General features: G+C 48.2%; 2 protein-coding genes across 2 annotated transcripts in view; both read left to right on the top strand.

Annotated features, from left to right (window-relative positions):
- The window catches only part of VAX2 (ventral anterior homeobox 2), a 28,566-nt gene extending 26,482 nt beyond the window's left edge, over positions 1 to 2,084 (top strand). Inside the window, exon 3 of the mRNA XM_027072246.2 lies at positions 907 to 2,084. Within this exon, the coding sequence (XP_026928047.1) occupies positions 907 to 1,353 (447 nt within the window). The 3' untranslated portion in view covers positions 1,354 to 2,084. The remainder of the gene's footprint in view (positions 1 to 906) is intronic.
- Positions 2,085 to 3,939: 1,855 nt separating this feature from the next.
- ATP6V1B1 (ATPase H+ transporting V1 subunit B1) overlaps positions 3,940 to 21,672 on the top strand; it is a 28,058-nt gene continuing 10,325 nt past the window's right edge. Inside the window, exons 1-2 of the mRNA XM_015064008.3 lie at positions 3,940 to 4,173; positions 10,021 to 10,076. Coding sequence (XP_014919494.1) covers positions 4,056 to 4,173; positions 10,021 to 10,076 — 174 coding nt within the window. The 5' untranslated portion in view covers positions 3,940 to 4,055. The remainder of the gene's footprint in view (positions 4,174 to 10,020; positions 10,077 to 21,672) is intronic.

The following is a 21,672-nucleotide window of genomic DNA, read 5'->3' on the forward strand; positions in this document are numbered from 1 at the left end:
AAGGGTGGCTGCTCACCGGGGCAGAGAAGCCAGGGGGGCTTCCGGGCAGGGGAGGGAATGCAACCACACACAGAGCCACTTTCCCAAGGATCTGGTGGGAGGAGCAATTGAGTTCCGGGAGTGACAAACATAGAGGGTTTTCTTCTTTCCAAACGCTTCCTTCAACCATATTTGGCCGCCTGTCCCTTGGCCTTCCCTTACTGCTATTTCCTTCAAATGTCACCTCTTCAGAGAGGCTATGTTTGCCACGCATTAATAAGCTAGTCCCCTCCCCGGCCACTCCCCTCTTTATCCTGCAGCCTTTTTCCAAACCAGTGCCTCTCAAAGGGTGGTTCTTGGGCTGCTGTGCACCCCGTTCTGTCCCCAGCAAACTCTTATCTGTCTAGGACAGGTTAAGTGCAGAGATGGAAGTAAGTGTAATCCATTTTCATTGTATTTGACAAAAACATTGGTCCACAACAGACTGGAAAACTTTAAAAAGTGGTTCCTCGGCACAAATAATTTGAGAGATGCTGCTCAAAGCACTCAGAGCCACCTGACAGTCACGGCTGTTTGTTTTCATTTCCTGTGCACCATCTGCCTCCCTGTCTGTGCCGTCCCCTCCACATCAAGGATTCCCTCCACTCTCGTCACTGCTGATTCCCTGAGTCTAGAGCAGCACCCAGCAGGCAGCAGGCACTAGAGGGCGAGGGTCCCTTACTGGTTCACCCAGAGCAGGCTGGTGTGGAGAGACCTTAATGACACTCTGAATACTCTTCTTCCCCCTTTCACTCCACCCTTACTCCCCCCACTCTCTGTCCCCTTGCCCTCCACGCCCTTCCTCTTCTTTTCTCCTCCCACCTGACCCCACTTTGCTTTGCCTGTCCCCTCTCCCTTCCTGACACCCCTCCCTGTCCTCCACCCAAGGTGAAGGTCTGGTTCCAGAACCGCCGCACCAAGCAGAAGAAAGACCAGAGCAGAGACCTGGAGAAGCGGGCGTCCTCCTCGGCCTCCGAGGCCTTTGCCACATCCAACATCCTGCGACTGCTGGAGCAGGGCCGGCTGCTGTCTGTGCCTAGGGCCCCCGGCCTCCTGGCGCTGACCCCTGGCCCACTGGGCCTGCCTGCCGGCCACAGGGGCACCTCACTGGGTGACCCCAGGAACTCCTCCCCGTGCCTCAACCCACTGACCTCAGCGTCGGCGTCCCCGCCCCTGCCACCCCCTCCACCGGCCCTCTGCTTTTCCACTGCCCCACTCCTGGACCTGTCTGCCTGCTATGAACTGGGCTCCTCGGCCTTCGCACCCTACAGCAGGCTAGAACGGAGAGTGGGCAGCCCCAGCGGCAGCGGCGGTGACAAGAAAGCCAACATTTAAGCCTCCACCTCCCTGCCACACCGAGTCCCCAAGCACGGCACCACCCCTGCCTCCCCTGCCCCATGGACTGCCCTGAGCAGGCTCCCAGAGAGGCGGGCAGCCTCACATCTGGCCCCACCTGCCTTTCAACTCAGAGACTGTTGCCCAGAAGGCCTTGGTCCCGCAGCTTGTGTGTGCGAGTGCAGTGTGCGTGTGTGTGCCTCTCACTGAAATAAAAGGAAAACAATGACAAGAAGGGAAACAGAGTCTCCACAGCACCACCACTGCCCCTCGATCCCATCCCTCCCTCTCCTCACCAGGAAGGAAAATGGGCTGAGCCAGGAGACCTCTAATGGGAGGGAGAAAAACTGGAGCCATGTTCACAGTTACGGGGGATGGGGTACCACGCTCCTGTTCCCAATTAGAGCTTCTGCCTGGGCATTGCAAAGCCCATGATAGCCACATGGACGCTTCTGCTGGTTAAGCATTGCTCTTTGCAAGGTCCTCTTCGAAACATAAAAATATTTGAAAGGTAGAAATGTCAAATTCTTCAAGAGGGTAGACAATGACAGGTGCCTGGGTGGCTCAGTTGGTTAGGCCAGGCTGTTAAGCAACTCTTGGTTTTGCCTCAGGTCATGATCTCATGGTTCAAGAGGTCCAGCCCCACACTGGGTACCCTCCCCCTCACCCCAACAGCATGGAACCTGCCTGGGATTCTCTCTCTCCCTCTCTCTCTGCCCCTCCCTGGGCTTGCTTGCGTTCTCTCTCTCTCTCTCTCTCTCTCTCTCTCTCTCTCTCTCAAAGTAAATTACAAAAAAAGGGGGGGGGGGCGCCTGGGTGACTCAGTCGGTTGAGCGACCAGCTTCAGCTCAGGTCATGATATCATGGTTTGTGAGCTCAAGCCCCGCATCGGGCTCTGTGCTGATGGCTCAGAGCCTGGAGCCTGCTTCTGATTCTGTGTCTCCCTCTCTCTCTGTCCCTCCCCCACTCATGCTCTGTCTCTCTCTGTCTCAGAAATAAACATTAAAAAAAAAAAAGGAAGGCAGACAATGAAAGGTGAGATCAGGATCTAGAAGAGAGCCAGAGAATGGATATAAGAGGTAAATCCAGGCAAGATCCCACATGCCTAAGAGGGCATGCTCATCACAATCCCCACAACACAAAGCACTTTTTTAAAAAAAATGTGTTTTTTTTTCCCTCAAGTAAGACACTTGTATTTAACTTTTTGTTTTGCAATGACCGTGGATTTACGAGAGGTTACAAAGATACTTTAGAGAATTCCTTGTACCCTCCACCCAGTTTCCCCCAGTGGTTACATCTTCCATAACCAAAGTGTAATATCAAAACCAGGAAATTGACATTGGCACTGTGTGTGTGTGTGAGTGTGTGTGTGTGTGTGTGTGTGTGTGTGTGTGTAGTTCCCTGTCATTTTGGCCCCTGTGTAAGATCTGTGGAACCACCACTGCGATCAAGATGTAGCACTGCCTATTACCACAAAGCTCTCCCCTTCATAGTCACCCCTGACCCACGAGACTTCTTTGAAAGAATGGAAATCGTGAGAGAGGGCCCAGGGACCAGAAATGGGTCCTCAAGTCAGAGGCCAGAGGTGACATTTCAACTCCATTTGGGAAAAAAGACCGGCACCGTCTGTTCCAGTCTGCTCTTGGAAACACGTTTGGTTTCAGATTGGCTGTCCTTAGTCACCCAGACAGGGATCCCCAGACAACTGTGCTTCCTCCCTTCCCTCTGCATTGGCAGTATAGTTTGGGGAGGTGCTTAGAAATGCCAGGACATCCTGAGTCTGGAATAAAACATGGGGTGACCAGGGCAGACCTTGGGTTCAGCCAGCCCCTAGTGTCTACCTTGCCTTGTCCAGCAGACCTGTGGAACACACAACTCCTTTAGCCACTCACACAAAGAGGGTTCCTCCATTTGTACTTTCTGTTCTGGGCTGAAAAATGTCAGGATAGACCTGCCCCATGAGACCGTACAGGTGAAATATAAAGAGGTAAGACAGAGTCCTCTGCCCAGATGGAGAGAGACCTGCCCTGCTTCCCTGGGAGTTCTGGATACTGTGAGAGAGAAAAGCTTAAAGAAACCCAAGTCTGATGCAGGAGACAAACTCAGTTCTTTGGGGGCTCAGAGCCTAGCAGCAGTGACAAGAGAGAATTCTCCAAAAGGGCATGACAAAGGAAAGACACCACATATGTGGTGAATCAGGAGTGCTGAGAAGGCTTCCTGTAGGAGGTGGCACTGAAGTTGGCACAAGAATGATCCTCTATAGATGTTCAAAAAAAAAGGTGATGATTGAATTGTGCAGGGGAAGAAGTATGTAGGTATGGTTAGGGCAAGGGGTACAGGGTGAGGGCAGGTCAGGGGGAGGGGGTGCTGTAAGGAAAAGATGTGGAGAGAGGGCAGCCTGCCAGAAACTGCATGTGGTGGGGAGAACAGGATGAGATGTGGTATGGAGCAAGGGCCTGTGAGAGCGCCTGAGGTTCCAGGGGGAGGAGCTGAGTTCACACCAGCACCTCCTAGATCTGGAAGAGCTCCAGGGCCAGAGGCTGGTTTCCCTGTTTACAGTCAACTCCTGCAGGAGAGGAGGGGTGAGGGGAGGGGTGGCCACAGGGGCAGTCTGGTAAGCTCACTCCGGCTCCAGCTGGGCCCGAAGTGTTGCACTCACCACCAGCAGGCTCAGGCACTCGGGTCCGGCCTGCCACCTCGCCATGGCCACGAAGGCAGACAGTAGGCCCGGGGGGCTCCCCAGCGGTGGCTGTGACCTGGGCATAGCCCAAGAGCACATGCAAGCGGTCACCCGAAACTACATCACTCACCCCCGTGTCAGTGAGTACAAATCCCCAGAGGGTGAGGTTGGGGTGGGCTGCTGGGTCCCCAGGCTCTGCTTCTCAGGCTCAGGGAAAGGGGAGGACCGAGACTGAGGAAGACCAAGGGGGCTCTTGGTCCAGCAGAGTGATGTGGTGGACTGCCTGGACGAGGAGCGACCTTTGCAGATGGAGGGATGGGGTCCCCAGCCCAGGCTACCCCAGCGGAGAGGGCAGGGGTGTCCTTGCAGGAACCTCTCAGTCATCACCCTTATCCTGCTCTGAGACCCCGAGTTCAGAGAGAGCTCCCCACGGGCCCAAGTGTGTGTTTGTGATACACGCTCCTGTGTGAATATGTGCGTGTTTGGAGTACGAGCATGTGTACCAGAACATTCAGCATGAGGAAATGTATGATCAAGTGTTCTTAGGGAATATGTGTGGCAAGGCCAAGTATGTGCATTTTCAGGATGGAGAAATACATAACACTGTGTGTGTCACGTCAGTGGGCACATGTCATGTGTGCCTTACACGTGTCTGTGTGTATAATGCAGGGGAAGGATGTGTGTGCTCCCCCACTCGGGTGTGGATATGTGTAAATATGTGTGTGACAGCTTCCATGTGTGTATGATCGGAGTGAGGAAATGTGACAGTATATGTGCATGCTTTTACATTCAGACTGAGGGTGAATGTGTGTGTGTGTGCACGAGTGTGCGTGCTCATGGGGACAACATGGGTATGCGGTCAGGTGATGTCTTATGTCTGTGTATGTACAGTTGGGGGAGGGTGAGTGCCTGGCATGGCCATGGGTACTGGATTATTTACCCTTGTAGGCTTCCTAGGTGTGCCCAGATGTCTGGGGCACAGAAAGCGGTGAGGTTCTGAGGACCAGAGGGAGAGCCCCCTCCATCTGTCCTTGCCAAGGTCATTCTCCAATTCTCAGATTCTCAGACAGCCCCACACTGGAGTAAACCGGCCTGGCCAGCACCAGCCAAGCAGAGCCAGAGGCTCCTAACAGGGTGTGTATGGAGAGAAGCTGGCCCTCTCTAGTTACCTAGGCCATAGTGGGAGTGACCTGACGGGGAAGCTGCGAGCTAGGTCTGCATTGAACGGAGTTGGCACCCACCCAGAACAGAGCAAGTACAGAGGGGGCAGGTCCAGAGAGGGCAGGTCTGGGGTGCTTAGGAGCAGAGCAGGGCGTGAACAGGCACCTCCAGAGGCCTGAGGCAGGCACTGAGGGGTGGAGTGCATTCCAGCAAGGAGAAACTGAGTGAGACCGGATGTACCAAGGAGGCCCTGCAGGCCCTGCAGGCCCTGCGTCTTGGAGGTATGGGGGAGGGCAGAGATCCAGATTCTCCCCTGGGGCAAAGCAGAGGTCACGAAGGCCCAGAAATTCGAAGTGACTGGAGCCCCCTGGAGTCCAGAGCTCAGGCCTGGAGACCTGAGCCCAGTTGTCTCAAGTTGTCTAACTCTCATCCAGACCCAAGTGATGGCCCACCCCTGCGGGACCCTCCCCCCCCCCCCATCACTCCCTTCAGTGTGCCCTCCCAGGGACCCTGTGGGTGCAACCTCACCCCAGGGCCTCCTGCAGCCAGTTCCCTCCAGCCACGACCTTATTTAGAGTCAACAAGCCCTGGAGATTTGACCCAGACTGGAACCCAGGGGTGTCAGCGCCCCCATGCCTGCTTGTGTGTCACTCCATGTGGACCCCACCCAGGTGAATGTGTCACACCCAACAGCTGACCCAGAGACCAGAGTCTGCAGAGGGGGAGCCCCTCCACCACGACTCTGCTCCCTGTGTTAAAGATGTTCCCGCAGTGACAAAGGCTACCTGTGCTTTTGCTGCATACTAGTGTCCTCACAGGGCACCCCCAGGGGCCAGCCCCAGCCTGACAGCCTCCACCCCTCGGAGCATACTGAGTTCCTCAGGGTGCTTCTGCACCCACAGCTTTCTCTGTTTCCACCTTCTGCCTCTGGGGCCTGAGGGATTTCCTCTCTGAGGGGTGAGGACCAAAACCTAGAGCTGCTACCCTCAGTTGGCTGGAGGCAGGACTCCTGCCCTGGCCTCCTACCTGAGCACTGTATGCGCTCTGGGCAGGAGAACTTTATGCAGAGACAGAAAGAGCCCAGGAGGAGAGCTGGGGATCCCAGGGGGACAGGGAATGGGGCAGCTGGCTCCCAACTCCAGGGCTTCCTCAGCCATAGATGGGGTGAGTCCAATAGAAGGCTTCCTGGAGGAGGAAGTGAACCAAACAGGCCTGAGGCATTAAGGGTGATTTCACTGCAGTGGCTGAGGGAATGGGCCAGAAGGGAGGGGGCAGGGTAGAATAAAGTGGAGAGTGAACCCTAGCAATATCCACCCTGGGCAGAAAGGAACTCCTTCTCCTCCTTCAGAGCTAGAACTCTCTCCCTGAGGGGAGGCGGCAGCTTGGGGCTTCATCCATTGTGTGGGGCAAAAGATGCTAGGTGGGGTGGGAGGGAAGGGGGGAGGGGAGTAGTGCGCAGCACGAGCAAAGGACGGATGTCAGGCTGTCAGCCCTGCTGGAGGGACAGAGCCTGGTCAGATGATCACCCCGAGGCTGGAATGCCAAACCACTGAGGCAGGCTTTGCCGCCTGCCTCAGTTTCCTCAACTGAGAGGCCAGGAAGGTCACACTGAGTTTCACCAGGCAGGGTCTTGGGCTGATTCTAAGAAGCCTGGTCTTCCAGCCCCTGCCCTCCCTCCCCTAATCCCTCTGGAGGGGATCAGGGAGGAGGTGCGGGACCTACTGCCCCGGGCTTGCCCCCACCCCCACCTCACGCATGGGCGCCTGGCTCAGCCGGCTCCCAGGACGCTGCAGGTGTGGCTGGGCAGGCCCTAATTAGTGGGCTGCATGGAGCCCCGCTGAGCCTTTGACCGGGAAGGCAGTGGGGAGATGGGGGCAGGGAGGGGCTCCAGGCCTGCGGCCCTAAGTGCAACCCAAAGTGTCAGCTGGGACAATGGAGAAGGGGAGGGGGCAGAGCAGAGGGAGGGAGTGTCTGCAAAGTCTCAGGAAGGCCTATTGAGGGAGTGCCCCTCAGAGGTCTTCTGGGCCAGCCCACTGCCTCCAGCGCTACCCCCACCTTTCACCTCTCCAGGGTTGAAGGGTATGTCCCAAGGCTAGGGGAGTGCCACAGGAAGCAGACTGACTTGTGGTGTGCCCCAGGAGAAATCAGCCAACTTCTGGGCCTTAATTTGCCACTGCATGCAATGGACACAATCAGTTGGGGGTGGATGCAAACAAAAGGCCTGGCTTCATGTCAAGGACACTTTTGTTGCTTAGCCACCACCTTGGCGGTGTCCAAACTAGACAGCTTCTAAGAAAAGATATGGTCTAGTCTGACTGGGGAGGCACAGAGTTCTAGTCTGAGGGGAGAGACATGATCCATCTCATTAAGGACTGACAAGCTGGAGAACAGGACGCCTTCTACAGTGGCATGGCTGAGGGCTGTGGCACTTCAGTGGGGAGCAGAGCCAGTGGCTGCCGGAGTCAGTTAAGGGCAGGGCACTGAAGGACGTGAAAAGTCGGGTGATAAACAGAAACAGCCACAGTGGAGTATCTGCAGTGAAAGGTCTAGGCTGTGGAGTGATGGACTCCTCCAGCAAGCATTTGGGAAGTCTACTAGAGCGAGGCCCTAGGGCTCTGGAAATCCAGAAAGGCGGCTTATAGCTGGGGCTGGTGGGATAAGATAGAGGCTTACAGACCACATCCTGGGCACCCAGCCCAAGGGCCTGGCCAGCAAGCAGCACTTCGTCCTGGCCCCTAGGCTACTCCCTGCCACTCACTGCTGCCCTCCCAAGGTAGAGCTATTGGATGTCCAGGTTAACAGGCTTCCCTCGACAGAAGCTGTGAAATATGGGGAACGGCTGTGAAGGAAGAGAGGAAGTTGAAAGACCTGTCTCCTAGGTAGAACTGGAAAGTGTTCCCTGGGGCTTTCTGGACGTTGGGCTCCTTCCCCTCCCACACTCTCACCTCCCATCCAGCCTACCCACTCTGCATCTTGCTTCTGCCATCTCAGCCCTTTTGGCTGGTCTGGTATTTTCTCTATAGGGCCAGCAAGAGGCTTGTCCCAGTGCTTTTTAAAATGAGGCTCTGATCCAGTGTACCTGGTCCTGTGGGGTGGCCTAGAGAGAAGCCAGGTTGGAGAGTGCAAGGAGAGGGTGGAAGGTGGAGAAAGGAAGTCAGCAATGGAGCCCTACTTGCCAGAAGTTGGGCTGTGAAGGGCAGCAGCTTTGGAAGGACTGGGGCAGAGGGAGGGTTTTAAGATGGGAGATACCAGAGTTGCATGATGGAAGCGGCACAGAGAAGGAGGCACTGGCCTTCGGCCCTAGGGAGTAGTCATTTCTGGGGTCTGGGCCTCAGGACCAGGAGAGGCTGGCCTAGAGGGAAGGTTGGATACCTCCTCTATGGGAACTCGGAGGAAGCTGAAGGAGTTCCCCTGCTCCACGCCCAAGCCCTAGAAGAATGGATCTTCTGGCGCCTCTTGTTCTTGAGTGTTCCTAACAGTCCATAAGCTCAGAAGAGCCTTGCAAATATCCCCGCAGGGATCACCTTGCCCAGTCATCATCCTAGCCCATGCCCTGGTGAAAGGAATGCAGATCAGACAAAAACAGGGAGATGATCACTGAGCCCCATACTGGGGAAGGTGTGAGCTGGGGGCATTTAGTTTTCCTTGGTGTGGGGTGACTTGGCACCAGACTTGTATGAAAGCATGAGGGCTGGAAGCCAATGTGGTTTGACGGGAAGCAAGAGGTAGGGTCCCAGCCCCAGCTCTGCCACAAGCATGTTGGGTGACCCTGGCGTAGGTTTTCACCCTTCTGGACCCCATTCTCCTCCCCTTTTGAAAAGAGGCTTAGACCACTCTCTTCCCTTTGATATCCTTCCAGTGAGTGACTCAGTGACCTCACGGACACTCTGGCCATCCTGCCATGCCACAGTCTCCGTGGTCTCATTCGTGCTTCACAGGGACCCCAGGGAAGAGCTATGTCTCCCAGGTTGTAGTTGAGGGAGAGTCCCAGGATCTCTCAGCCAGCCCCTAGCAGAACCAAGATAGGCTTCCTGTCTGCCAGTCCATGGCTTTCCTATTGGGGTCCCCAACACTGGAGTTTGGGGCTCCCCAACATTGGAGTTAGAGGCTCCCTGTAAGCTGAGCTCATTTCCCCATTTGTGGATCTCTCCAGCCACTAGGGCTGGGACATTCTACTTCTTCCTCTTTCCTTGTCACTCTCTCCCCTCTCCCACAGGCACCCAGGGAGCCCAGGTTGTCCAGGCAGGGACTCTGGTTGGTTTTTCTCACCCATGCATGCACCAGCCCCCACCCCTCACACACCCAGACATGCGCACATGTACCATGCTCAATGAGTGTCAGGTGATGGAGGGAAGTGTGGTCCTGGTGGGGGGGCAGGGAGGGCAATTCTCTACCCATTTCTAGCTGGGGGCCAGAAGCTTTTGGAAAATGTTGTGGGTCAGAGATGTAAGATGGGGGCTGAGGCCAGAGGGGAAGCAGCCTCAAGATAAGAAAGACCTCTTCGTAGTTGAGAGGGAAGGGGAGGATTCTGAGGGGCCTCTGCCCTTGCCCTGGCCCTCCCCCCAGCCTCCTGCAGGTGTCCAAGCCAGCAGGGAGCCCTGCGGGCAGGGGCATGACCCTTACAGCAATGGTGGCTGGCCCTGTCACAGCTAATGACCCTGACAGCCCAGACTGGGAAGGGGGTGGGGGTGGTGCATACAGGGAGAGAAAGCAGAAGATGCTTCTGTGTGTGTGTGTGTGTGTGTGTGTGTGTGTGTGTGTGTGTGTGTGTGTGTCTGGGTGTGTGTCTGGGTGTGAGACCTCACCTACCTCCACTCCTCCCCCAGCCTACAGGACAGTGTGCAGCGTCAATGGGCCCTTGGTGGTGCTGGACCAGGTCAAGGTAAGATTCTTCCCTATCTTCCCAGGCACCAAGGCCAAATCCCAGGGCTCCCCAGCCCCGGGTGCAGGATCTCTTCTAAATTGCCCTACCTCTAGCTGTCCGCCATGGGCCCATCTGTCCCTTCTAATTCCCTGTCCCCCATCCCCACACTCTTCCTCCCCAGCTGTCTCCCCCACCACCCTGGGTTTCCCTTCCTGCCTTTTCAGTGTCCCCCTCTGCCCGCTCTGGGCCCTCAGAGACCACTCTTTACTGCCAAGGGCCTGGGGGATCTGGGCTATTGTGCCTCTTTCTACAACGGTGGAATGGTTGTATTGAACTTCCTCACAAAGCTGGACGCTTTCACCTGCTGCTCCCGTGGGTCTTCTTTTAAAAGGAAGAGAAGGCAGAAGAGCCATGCCAGCTAACTTTTCTCCAGAGCTCAAGGTTTTCAGAGGCTTTTGGACTATCTCAGCCTGGGAACCAGCAGTGCGGGTGGGAAGTGAAGCGGGCCTCACGGAAGGAGATGGGATGTGGGCTCCTTTGTGTCCCCTGGGGCACCGCAGGACCAGGGCAGACTGACGGCATTTTGAGTTTGGGGTTGGGGATTCTTAAGGCATAAAGGGCCCTGCAAAGGTGCCAGATCACTCTGCTGTCCCCCTTCCACCCAACAGTTCCACCTCTCAGGCTCCTACCAGACACCACCCTCCCCAGCCTGGAAATCTGGGGCCACCCTTGATCCCTCCCTTCCTGGACCCCATCTGTCAGTATCAGTGATCTATCAGCAACCTCCTACCCCACTGCTCCCTGATTATAGCCATGGTCTCTGGATCCCCAGCCTGGTGCCCTGCCATCCTCCATGCTGCCCCCCTGCAGCGTTGACCCCTTTGCTCCCCTGCTTCAAACTCACCTAGCACGCACAGCACCTTTACCTTATAGGCCCCACGTTCTGTAAGGGTCCCTCCACACTTTTCCACTCTCATGATGCATCCTCTCCTTCCCCGACGCCCACTGTGCCACTACTTGGAAACCCACCCTGCCTCTGCATGGAGCTGCCTTTTGATGCCTCTAGGCCTTTGCTCCTACTTTTCCCTCTGCCTCTCCAACTACCTTTCCTCCATACCCTTTCTTCCTCTGACTCCTCCCCAAGGCTAGCTGAGAGGTCACTTCTTCTGGGAGTTTCACCCAGGCCCCTGGACAATGAGCCTGTCCCTCCTCTCCCTCTTCTGTACTGTCTTGTTGGCAGCATCCATCAAGGCATCGATCGGATCACCACCTGCCCCCACAATGTCTCTCCTATTGTATATTACTCTTGAGCCCCCAGAGTCCCATACCGCACTTTTACGGAACACCCAGTCCATTGTAGGTGCTCAGTTTGTTCAGAGGAAGGGTGAGTAAGTGAATGAGATGAATGAATGAGTAAGTGTTAGAATGACTAAACCAGACCCTCTCGTTTCTGGAAACCAGATCCCAAGTTCATAGAGACCTTACTGTCTAACCCACTAGTGCTGGGGATGCCCTGGGAGGAAGTGTGATGGAGTGGTTATGCATGTATGCACAGGGCTCACAAGGTCTGATTCAGACCTCTTCTGTTTTCACCTCAGCTCCATCTAGCTACCTTCTACTAGCTACCTGACAACCCTAGATTGGCAGCATCAGCACAGAACTCGTTAGAAATACAGGTTCTGGGGCCCCTACCCCGGACCAACAGAATCAGGAACTCTAGAGAGCTGGGGAGATACAGAAGTCAGACTTTAAAAGCCCTCCAGGTGATGTGATGCTTCCTGAAGTTTGAGAAGCAGCTATTTAGGTTTTCAAATCCTAGTTTCCTCATCTAATATAGAAGAGAGTTGTTGTGAGGATCAAATCAGATAAATGTATTTTTACTATTCCTCCTTGAGAACAGCTAGCGTTAGCTCTGCCTGGAAGACAGAAATGCTAATATGCTGGAGTAAACAGCTGGTGCCATCTGCCGCCCCCGCTCATAGTATGGAGAGTCAGTACCTATGACATCCACTTTCCCAACTATAAAATGGGGCTAGACTGGGAAATGAGATAGACCCCCAGACCTATGGTTCTGTGATTATTGGATGCATCTCTCTCATAGAACAGAGTAACTGGGTGATGGAGATACCCAGGGGACCCTGGACTTGCAGAGGGCAGGAAAAGAAGCAGTAACGTGTAGTCTCTTAAGTTCAAGAGGCGGAGAAGACAGCTTTATGTACTCCTCTCTGCGGGCCCACATCCCTATCCCCAGTCTAGAGTTGCTTGGGTAAAATACCCCAATTCATCCTCTACAGCGCCACCTTCTGCCCAAATTGAATCATACCCGCAATTAGGCCTCCCACTTCTATTCTTCCGAAATGGAAAAATTCTTGGGGGAAAACTTTTGTGTAGATCAGAGGTTCTGAGCCCAGGCAATAAGGGACTCGAAATCGTATGCAAACCTTTGAAGCTGGGTATTCGTGAGTCTGTACATTTTTCTAGGGACAGTTTCCATGATTTCATCTGATTTTTGGAGGTCTGAGTGTAGAGCATAAAATGTTAAAGCCTAAACCCCTGAGTGTAGAGTGTAAAAATGACTCCTCCAGATTATTAAACAGCCCCAATATGACAAACAATTACACAGGAGTTTCACAGGCATTAAAGAGGAGTCTGGTTAGCTGACATCCACCTGCCTGGGATATATTAGATTTCACTTGAGCAGTGGTTTTTAAACTAGAGCATGTATGAGAATCCCCTGGAAGAACCCAAAGTTCTGATTCATCAGTCTGAGGTTGGGGCCCAGGAATCTGCATTTCTGACAAGCTCCCAAGCTGCTGCTGCTGCTCGCCTGGGACCCACACTTGAAGATCCCCTGCTCTACAAGATCTTCCGACTGCTCTATTTTGAGAAACAGCAGTCCCTACTGAGACTTGGAGAAGGCTCTCCCCTTATCCACCAGACTTGGCTCCAAGTGTCTGTGTCCACTTCCAAACTTTTAAAAGAAAAAGCTTTCAGAAGTATGTGTATCAGCTCTGAAGACAGTTTCTGAAGAGGGGCTCCAAATTGCCCTGGGCATTGGCAGAAAGAGAGGCCTTGGAGGCCAGGGCTTCCCTGTACAAGTCCTGCCAGGCTTGCCAAGAACTTCCCAGTCCTCCGAGTGTGTAGAGCAGCTCCCCTCTGCCCTCCCTGTCCTGGCTGGCTGAGAACTCAGTGAAGCACAGAAGGTTGTACTGAACCATCCCCACCCTCTGCGGTCCTCCTAGTAACCAAGAATGGGAGGTGAGAGTATCAGGCTCTGAAATGGGGCTCCTTTGAGTATAAACTCATTGTTGCATCCTGGAATTCTCCCCCCGCACTCCCTGTCCCAACTGGCTATGGGCATCCCTGCCCCAAATAACTCACGCACACACACACAGAGCCTAGTATTCTCTTCCTAAAGGATTCCAAACTATATACCCTCCATGACTGGGTGTGATGGTTCTGATAGTTCTTTCAGGCATCTGACTGTAATCTCTCTGCTATTTAAAGTTCGCTTCCTCTGATTTCACCTCTCAGGGACACACAGGGCGCCACCTCCTCCACTCTCCTTTCCTTCCGCCCTCCGTGCCCCACATAAACCCACATGAAAAATGATGGCTTTTTATCACCCGGCTGCCTGGTTTCTATTGGGCCCATGACCTGATTTCTTTGGGGCCCAACCTGGCCTGTGCTCTCTCCAGCAGTTTTCCTCCTGAGGTTAACAGCCCACCATGCAAGGAGGCCAGTGGCTGCGTCAGGTGGACAGGCCTACAGAGCGCCAGAGGAATGGCCCCACTTTTTTAAAACTTCTTTCCGCGGGGGCCTTCCGGCCCTTGCTCTTGGGCCCCCTCTTGTGGTTGATGAGCCAAAGACCGCTAGACGTGAGCTGCCCCGCCGACCTCAGCGCATTCCTCCTGGGGGGAGCCCAGCTCTCTCAGCAACCCCACTCAGAGGGGCTGGTTTAGGGGGCAACGGAGGTCTCCTTCCTGGCATCCTTTTCACAGGACAAGGAGGGGCCCAAGCTGGAGCTTCCTCCAGTGACTTGTCAGAACTGCAAACCCTCCTGTCTCAGGTTTGACGCACCCCCCCCCTCCCTCGCAGGGATGCAGTGAGGGAATGCCCCCCACCCTGTCACACCCCACTGGGAAATTGAGTCATAAGCCCTCCCTCCCAGACACTTAAAGTCACTATTTTGGGTAGAGCGGGGATTTAGTGATAGTAATGATGGTGGTAACCAGTCGCACTGTACTTGAACATCCCAAATTTTTATCACATTTTAAATACCAAAAAAAAAAAAAAAAAGCTCCTTATTACAAAAGACACGCAAATTTAACTATTTGTCCCTAACCTCCTTCCTCCCAGCCTCTTGAGACAGCCACTATAAAGATCCTGCTGTAAAGGGGCAAATAGATAGTATGTTAGAGGTTTACATTGGTGTTAGTCTCTGAAAACATATCAAGGATTCCCTCCATGTCAGTAGTTGCCCATTTTATTCATTCTTCTCAAGAGCAACATAGTAGGCGATAGCATGGATGTGCTGTGGTTTATTCAATGGTTCCATTTTTTTAATGGTTCCATTATTGATAGACATTCAGTGTGTTACCAGGCTTTGCTATTGCAAATGGTACAGCAAAATAGAGCCCCTTTACACTAGTGCCTTTATTGCTATAAGATAGATCCTCCGGAATGAAGTTGCTGGTTCAAAGTGTATATTGATTTTAAAATAGATTTCAAATAGATATTGATGATTTGGGGCAACATTGCTAGCCCGGCAAGGTTGTGGTGATTCACATTCCAGTCAACCGTGTGTTAAAGGACCCACCCTCCAGCATCCTTGCCAGCCCTGAATATGTTCTTTCCTGGAATTTTGTCTATCTAATTGATGAAAACTAGTACCTTCCTGTTTTTATTTACATTTGAGGATCTTTTTATAAGTTTGGATTTTACTTTGTCCTCTGTGAAATCTTCCTACATACTGAGGTGTACATTTTGAGCTGTGGGTGCTCCTTTTTTATTGTTCACGTTCGTTTTTGGTATTTTGCCATGCAGACATTTCAAATGTTTGTACAATCAAATATGTCTATTTTTGCATTTATGGCTTCTGGATTCCATACCTTGCTTAAAGACATCTCTCTTATCCAGCTTTTCTAGGAAAGCTGAGAAAAGGAAAGAAGAAAAACTTCTGGTTTTCTGTTTGTTTTAGCTTTGTATTTAAAGGTTTTATATGCCTGAATGTATTTCTGTTTATGACGTGGGTATCTTCTAAGTCGATACCCAGTTATGTTAGCACCCTTTGGTCAACAGATTTTGGTTTTCCCCATGAAGTAATATACCGCATTTGTTCTATAACAGTTTCATAAAATCTGGGATCTGTTTCTGGACTCTAATCTCTCCCACTTCTCTGTCTGCTTCACACCAACACTTAACCATTTGACTTTGGCAGTTTTAGAACACGTTTTAATATCTGATACATCAAATCCTCCACCTTGACTATTTTTGGATATTCTCAAACACTTATGAATTTTAAGATGTTTATTAAGTTCCAGAAGAAACAGCAATTTGCTGGAAATGCATTTAATTTCTATGCTTTTGAAAATGATTTATATTTTTATGACAGTAAGTCATTCTGTCTTGGAAAACACTATTGTTCTCCATTTGTTCAGGGCTTGCTTTATATCCTCAGTAAGATTTTATTATTTTCTTGTACCTTTCCTGTTAAATTTTTTTCCAGATATTGTATGGCTTTCGGCCCTATTGTGAATGGAATGTTTTTCCTAATTTCCTCTTTCGTTTATGGCTGGAATAGAAAAAAAAAAAAGAGTTGTTGGTTTTTTTTAAATCAGTGTATAGGTGACAGTGGTACAACAGATGGATTTTTATATATTTATCTTGTATACAACCAACTTCTTTTATTAATTCTGGGCATTTTTTGTTTTGTTTTTTAAGTAGAGCCTCTTGGGTTTTTCTAGGTATACAGTATCATCTGCAAATGAAGGGAATTATGTCTGCTTTTCTATTGGCAGACTTTAATTTTACTTGTGATTTTGAAGCAATTTCAAATTTATAAAAAGTGGCAAAAATAAAAATAGTGCAAGGAACATGCATATGGCCAACTGTTAACATTTTATTCCATTTGTTGTATCTTCTGCTCTGAGTGTGTGTATGTGTGTGTGCATAATTTTTTCCTAGGTCTTTTAAGGGTAAGTCATCCCCCAAAACTCCAGCATTTATTTCCAAAGAATACGGATATTCTCTTACATAACAACAGTAATTGTCAATATCTGAAATTTACACTGATACTTTTACCTAATCTACATCTATATTCCAGTTTATCAGCTGACCTAATAAAGTCTTTTATAGCATTTTTTCCCCTCCAGCAGGGGATCCAGCCTCATCATGTCTGTTTAGCCTTCTGTAATCTGGCACATGTTCACAGCCTTTCTTTGACATTTCTGAAGAATACAATCTCCTCTCACTACCTTTAAAAAAAAAAAATAAATCAATCAATAAATAAAGCATTTTCTATTTATGTTTATTGGTATACTTTTTCTTTTTTCTTTTTTGGTCTTATTGTATAAACTACAATTTCCAAAACACATTAAGTAACAATGGTGATACAGACATCTCTGTGTGTTATTGATTTTATTAGAAATAAAAATGGATTTAACATTTCACCATTTAGAAGCTTATTGAAGTTGGTTTTGTAAATAGTCTAGTGTTCAAGGAGTTGCCTTCCGTTCCTGTCCTACACAGGATTGTATAAGAAACGCTGCCAAATTTTATCAAAGGCCTCTGTGGTTTCTATTTACATAATTCTGTAGCGTTTCTCTTATAATTCATACGTACAAACTCCCTATTATGAATTATATTGTCAAATGTTGAGATTGCCAGAAGTTGATTGATCTAGGCTTGCATTCTTTTAATAAACCCTATTTGGTCAAACTTGTTTGTTTATTTAATACACTATTTGATTTCACTGGCTAATAGTTTATTTATAACCTCTGCATCCATAAGAGAAATTGGTCTATGGGTTTTTGGGGGGTCCTATCTTTACTGGATTTGGGGTTGGGGGAGTTTTCTATTTTAGGTTTTGTTTCCTTCTAATGTTTATTTTCTGTTCCTCTTATTATTTTGGCTAGTTCTTCCAGTGTAATGCTGAACAGAATGATGATAGCAGGCATTATTGTTTTGCTCCTAATTTTAAAGGGAATGTTTTATACATTATATCAGAGTATGGTATTTTCTGTGTTTTGTGGATGCTTATTGGAGTTAAGGAATTTCCCTTTTAGTTTTTGAGAGTTTTGTTCTTTAATCATGGATATCATGATTCCCTAATCATCAAAATGTTTTAATCAGGGATAGTTTTTTTTAAGCTTTTTCTAGAATGTTTTAAGATGATCACAGGTTTTTTTTAAATCTTTGAATCCATTAATAAGGTAAATTACATTATTAGATTTCTAATATTAGACTAACCTTGAATTCCTAGAATAATTCCAACGTGGTCTTTTTAATTTTTATTTGTGTGTGTGTGTGTGTGTGTGTGTGTGTGTGTTTGTCTTCATTTTTTGTTTTTTGATATTTTTCTTTTATCATTTGGTTTGTAACTTGACCTTTTTATACTTTTCTGGATTTGATTTGTAAGTATTTTGTTTAGGACTTTTTCATCTATATTCATATGTGAGACTGTGTATAATTTTCTCATAATTATATTATTTTGTATCCAGGTTATCCTTGCCCCCAAAATTAAAGACCATCTCTTTTCCATTAGTCTTTTTTTTTAATATGAAATTTATTGGCAAATTGGTTTCTATACAACACCCAGTGCTCATCCCAACAGGTGCCCTCCTCGATGTCCATCATCCACTTTCCCCTCCCTCCCACCCTCCCATCAACCCTCAGTTTATTCTCAGTTTTTAAGAGTCTCTTATGGTTTGCCTCCCTCCCTCTCTAACTTTTTTTTTCTTTTCCCCTTCCCCATGGTCTTCTGTTAAGTTTATCAAGATCCACATAAGAGTGAAAACATATGGTATCTGTCTTTCTCTGTATGACTTATTTCACTTAGCATAACACTCTCCAGTTCCATCCATGTTGCTACAAAAGGCCGTATTTCATTCTTTCCCATTGCCAAGTAGTATTACATTGTATATATAAACCACAACTTCTTTATCCATTTGTCAGTTAATGGACATTTAAGCTCTTTCCATAATTTAGCTATTGTTGACAGTGCTGCTATAAACATTGGGGTACAAGTGCCCCTATGCATCAGCACTCCTGTATCCCTTGGGTAAATTCCTAGCAGTGCTATTGCTGGGTCATAGAGTAGATCTATTTTTAATTTTTTGAGGAACCTCCAAACTGTTTTCCAGAGCGGCTGCACCAGTTTGCATTCCCACCAACAGTGCAAGAAGGTTCCCGTTTCTCCACATCCTTGCCAGCATCTATAGTCTCCTGATTTGTTCATTTTAGCCACTCTGACTGGTATGAGGTGGTATCTCAGTGTGGTTTTGATTTGTATTTCCCTCATGAGGAGTGACGTTGAGCATCTTTTCATGTGCCTGTTGGCCATCTGGATGTCTTCTTTAGAGAAGTGTCTATTCATGTCTTCTGCCCATTTCTTCACTGGATTATTTGTTTTTCAGGTGTGAAATTTGGTGAGTTCTTTATAGATTTTGGATACTAGCCCTTTGTCCGATATGTCATTTGCAAATATCTTTTCCCATTCCGTCAGTTGCCTTTTAGTTTTGTTGATTGTTTCCTTTGTAGTGCAGAAGCTTTTTATCTTCATGAGGTCCCAATAGTTCATTTTTGCTTTTAATTCCCTTGCCTTTGGAGATGTGTCAAGTAAGAAATTGCTGAGGCTGAGGTCAGAGAGGTTTTTTCCTGCTTTCTCGTCTAGGGTTTTGATGGCTTCCTGTCTCACATTTAGGTCCTTCATCCATTTTTAATTTTTGTGAATGGTGTAAGAAAGTGGTCTAGTTTCATTCTTCTGCATGTTGCTGTCCAGTTCCCCCAGCACCATTTGTTAAAGAAACTGTCTTTTTTCCATGGGATATTTTTTCCTGTTTTGTCAAAGATTAGTTGGCCATACATTTGTGGGTCTAATTCTGAGTCTCCATTCTATTCCGTTGGTCTATATGTCTGTTTTTGTGCCAATACCATGCTGTCTTGATGATTACAGCTTTGTAGTAGAGGCTAAAGTCTGGGATTGTGATGCCTCCCACTTTGGTCTTCTTCAATATTATTTTGGCTATTCGGGGTCTTTTATGGTTCCATACAAATTTTAGGATTGCTTGTTCTAGCTTCGAGAAGAATGCTGGTGCAATTTTGACTGGGATTGCATTGAATGTGTAGATTGCTTTGGGTAGTATTGACATTTTAACAATATTTATTCTTCCAATCCATGAGCACAGAATGTTTTTCCATTTCTTTGTATCTTCTTCAATTTCCTTCATAAGCTTTCTATAGTTTTCAGCATACAGATCTTTTACATCTTTGGTTAGGTTTATTCCTATGTACTTTATGATTCTTGGTGCAATTGTGAATGGGATCAGTTTCTTTATTTGTCTTTCTATTGCTTCATTATTAGTGTATAAGAATGCAACTGATTTTTGTACATTAATTTTGTATCCTGCAACTTTGCTGAATTCATGTATCAGTTATCCATTACTTTTGATGAGCTCAAGTAAATTTCAAATTATTTGTTCTTTGATTGTCAGAACTCACTTGTAAAACTCTCTGGGACTGGTGTTTTCTTTGTGGAAAGATTTTACCTATGCAGTATCTTAAAAATTGTAGGACTATTGCAGCTTTCTGTTTAGTTTTTGATTGGTTTTGGTTTGAGTTGTATTCTTTTGGGACTTTATCCATTTCATCTAAGTTCCAAACTGTATTGCATAAAGTTGTTTATAATTCCTTATTGTTACTTGTTCATATTATCAGTATAGCTAGTTTTGGCTTTTTTATTCCAACAATTATTTATGTCTTTACCCTTTTCTTAATGAGTGTTGCTAGAGATTTGTCTAGTTTTTTTTTTTTAATGTTTATTTATTTTTGAGAGAGAGACAGAGCATGAGCCAGGGAGGGGCAGAGAGAGGGAGACACAGAATCTGAAGCAGGCTCTAGGCTCTGAGCTGTCAGCACAGGGCCCGATGCGGGGCTTGAACCCACAAACTGTGAGATCATGACCTGAGCTGAAATCAGACGCTTAACCAACTGAGCCACCAAGGCGCCCCTAGAGATTTGTCTATTTTATGAGGCTTTTCAAAGAACCAATTTGGATTTTGATCTTCCTTGTTATATATTTGTTCTCTGTATTAATGATTTCTGCCCTTCTAATATTTCTTTTACTATAGTTTTTTTTAAGGATTTTCTTTTAATTCCATTTAGTTAACATACAGTGTTATATTAGTTTCAGGTGTACAACTAGTGATTCAGCAATTCTGTACCTCAGCCGGTGCTCATCACAAGTGTCCTCCCTAATCCCCATTCCCTATTTCACCCATCCCCCCACCCTACTTTATTGGGGGTTTTAATGCTGTTCTTTTTTCTAACTTTTCATGTTGCATACTCTTAAACTTCCTCAATTTTTTTTTCTTTTTTAATGTAAGCATTCAAAGCTTAAATGCATCACAGATGTTGATATATAGTTTTTCATTATTAGTACAAAATATGTTCTAATTCTACATTCTCTATATTAGGTGTTTACATTTCCAAATATGTTTTTTCTAACTATCTTTTTATTATTGATTTCAAACTTATTTTGATTATGGTCAGAAAACATGGTACAGCTTGATTTATTCTATAGGTCATGACATGAAGTGATACCCTTTTTCATTCTTTTCTATTTCATTTATCATTTAAGTTTTCATTTCCTCTGATATCCAAAGGAGTTATTTAGAGGAGTACATTAACTTCTAGGAACACTGTGGGGAGTGGGGATAAAAAAATATCATATTTTTATCATTTATCTTTATCAAATTACGATTATGGGGGTGCCTGGGTGGCTCAGTTGGTTAAGCATCTGATTTCTGCTCAGGTCATGATCTCGTGGTTCATGAGTTCAAGCCCCACATCTGGCTCTGCACTGACAGTGCAGAGCCTGCTTCGGATATTCTCTCTCTCTCTTCCCCTGTGCCACTTGTGCTAGTTCTCTCTCTCTCTCTCTCTCTCTTTCTCAAAATAAATAAATAAACTTAAAAAAAAAGATTATGATTATGACTTACTCCCTGAAGTAAATCAACCACCTGGGAAGCAAGGTGAGGGAGCCTGAAGGATGCTATGCATTCTCTCCGGTACCTCCCCAGAAAGAAAGTGCAAGTACAGGTACAGGGCTTAGCTCTCTTGGTGCTGACAGCCAGTGTCAGTGGGGAGGGTCTGCTCTCTCAGCCCAGACTCCTTGGCCCAGCTCATAGCCTCTTCTAGATGTGGGGAAAGACCAGGAACCTGGTTTCCTGAGCATGTGCAGACTGCAGAGCTCAGGATTCCCTTGGGGCAGACCTCCACCTGCCCGACCTGCTGCCTATGGTCCTGGAGGGACAGCCTAACCATTTTTTAATTAAATTATAATTCACATATCATAACCTTCATTCTTTTAAAGTGCACAGTCCAGTGGCTTTTC

This window comes from Acinonyx jubatus, chromosome A3, assembly GCF_027475565.1.
Source record: "Acinonyx jubatus isolate Ajub_Pintada_27869175 chromosome A3, VMU_Ajub_asm_v1.0, whole genome shotgun sequence".
NCBI lineage: Eukaryota > Metazoa > Chordata > Mammalia > Carnivora > Felidae > Acinonyx > Acinonyx jubatus.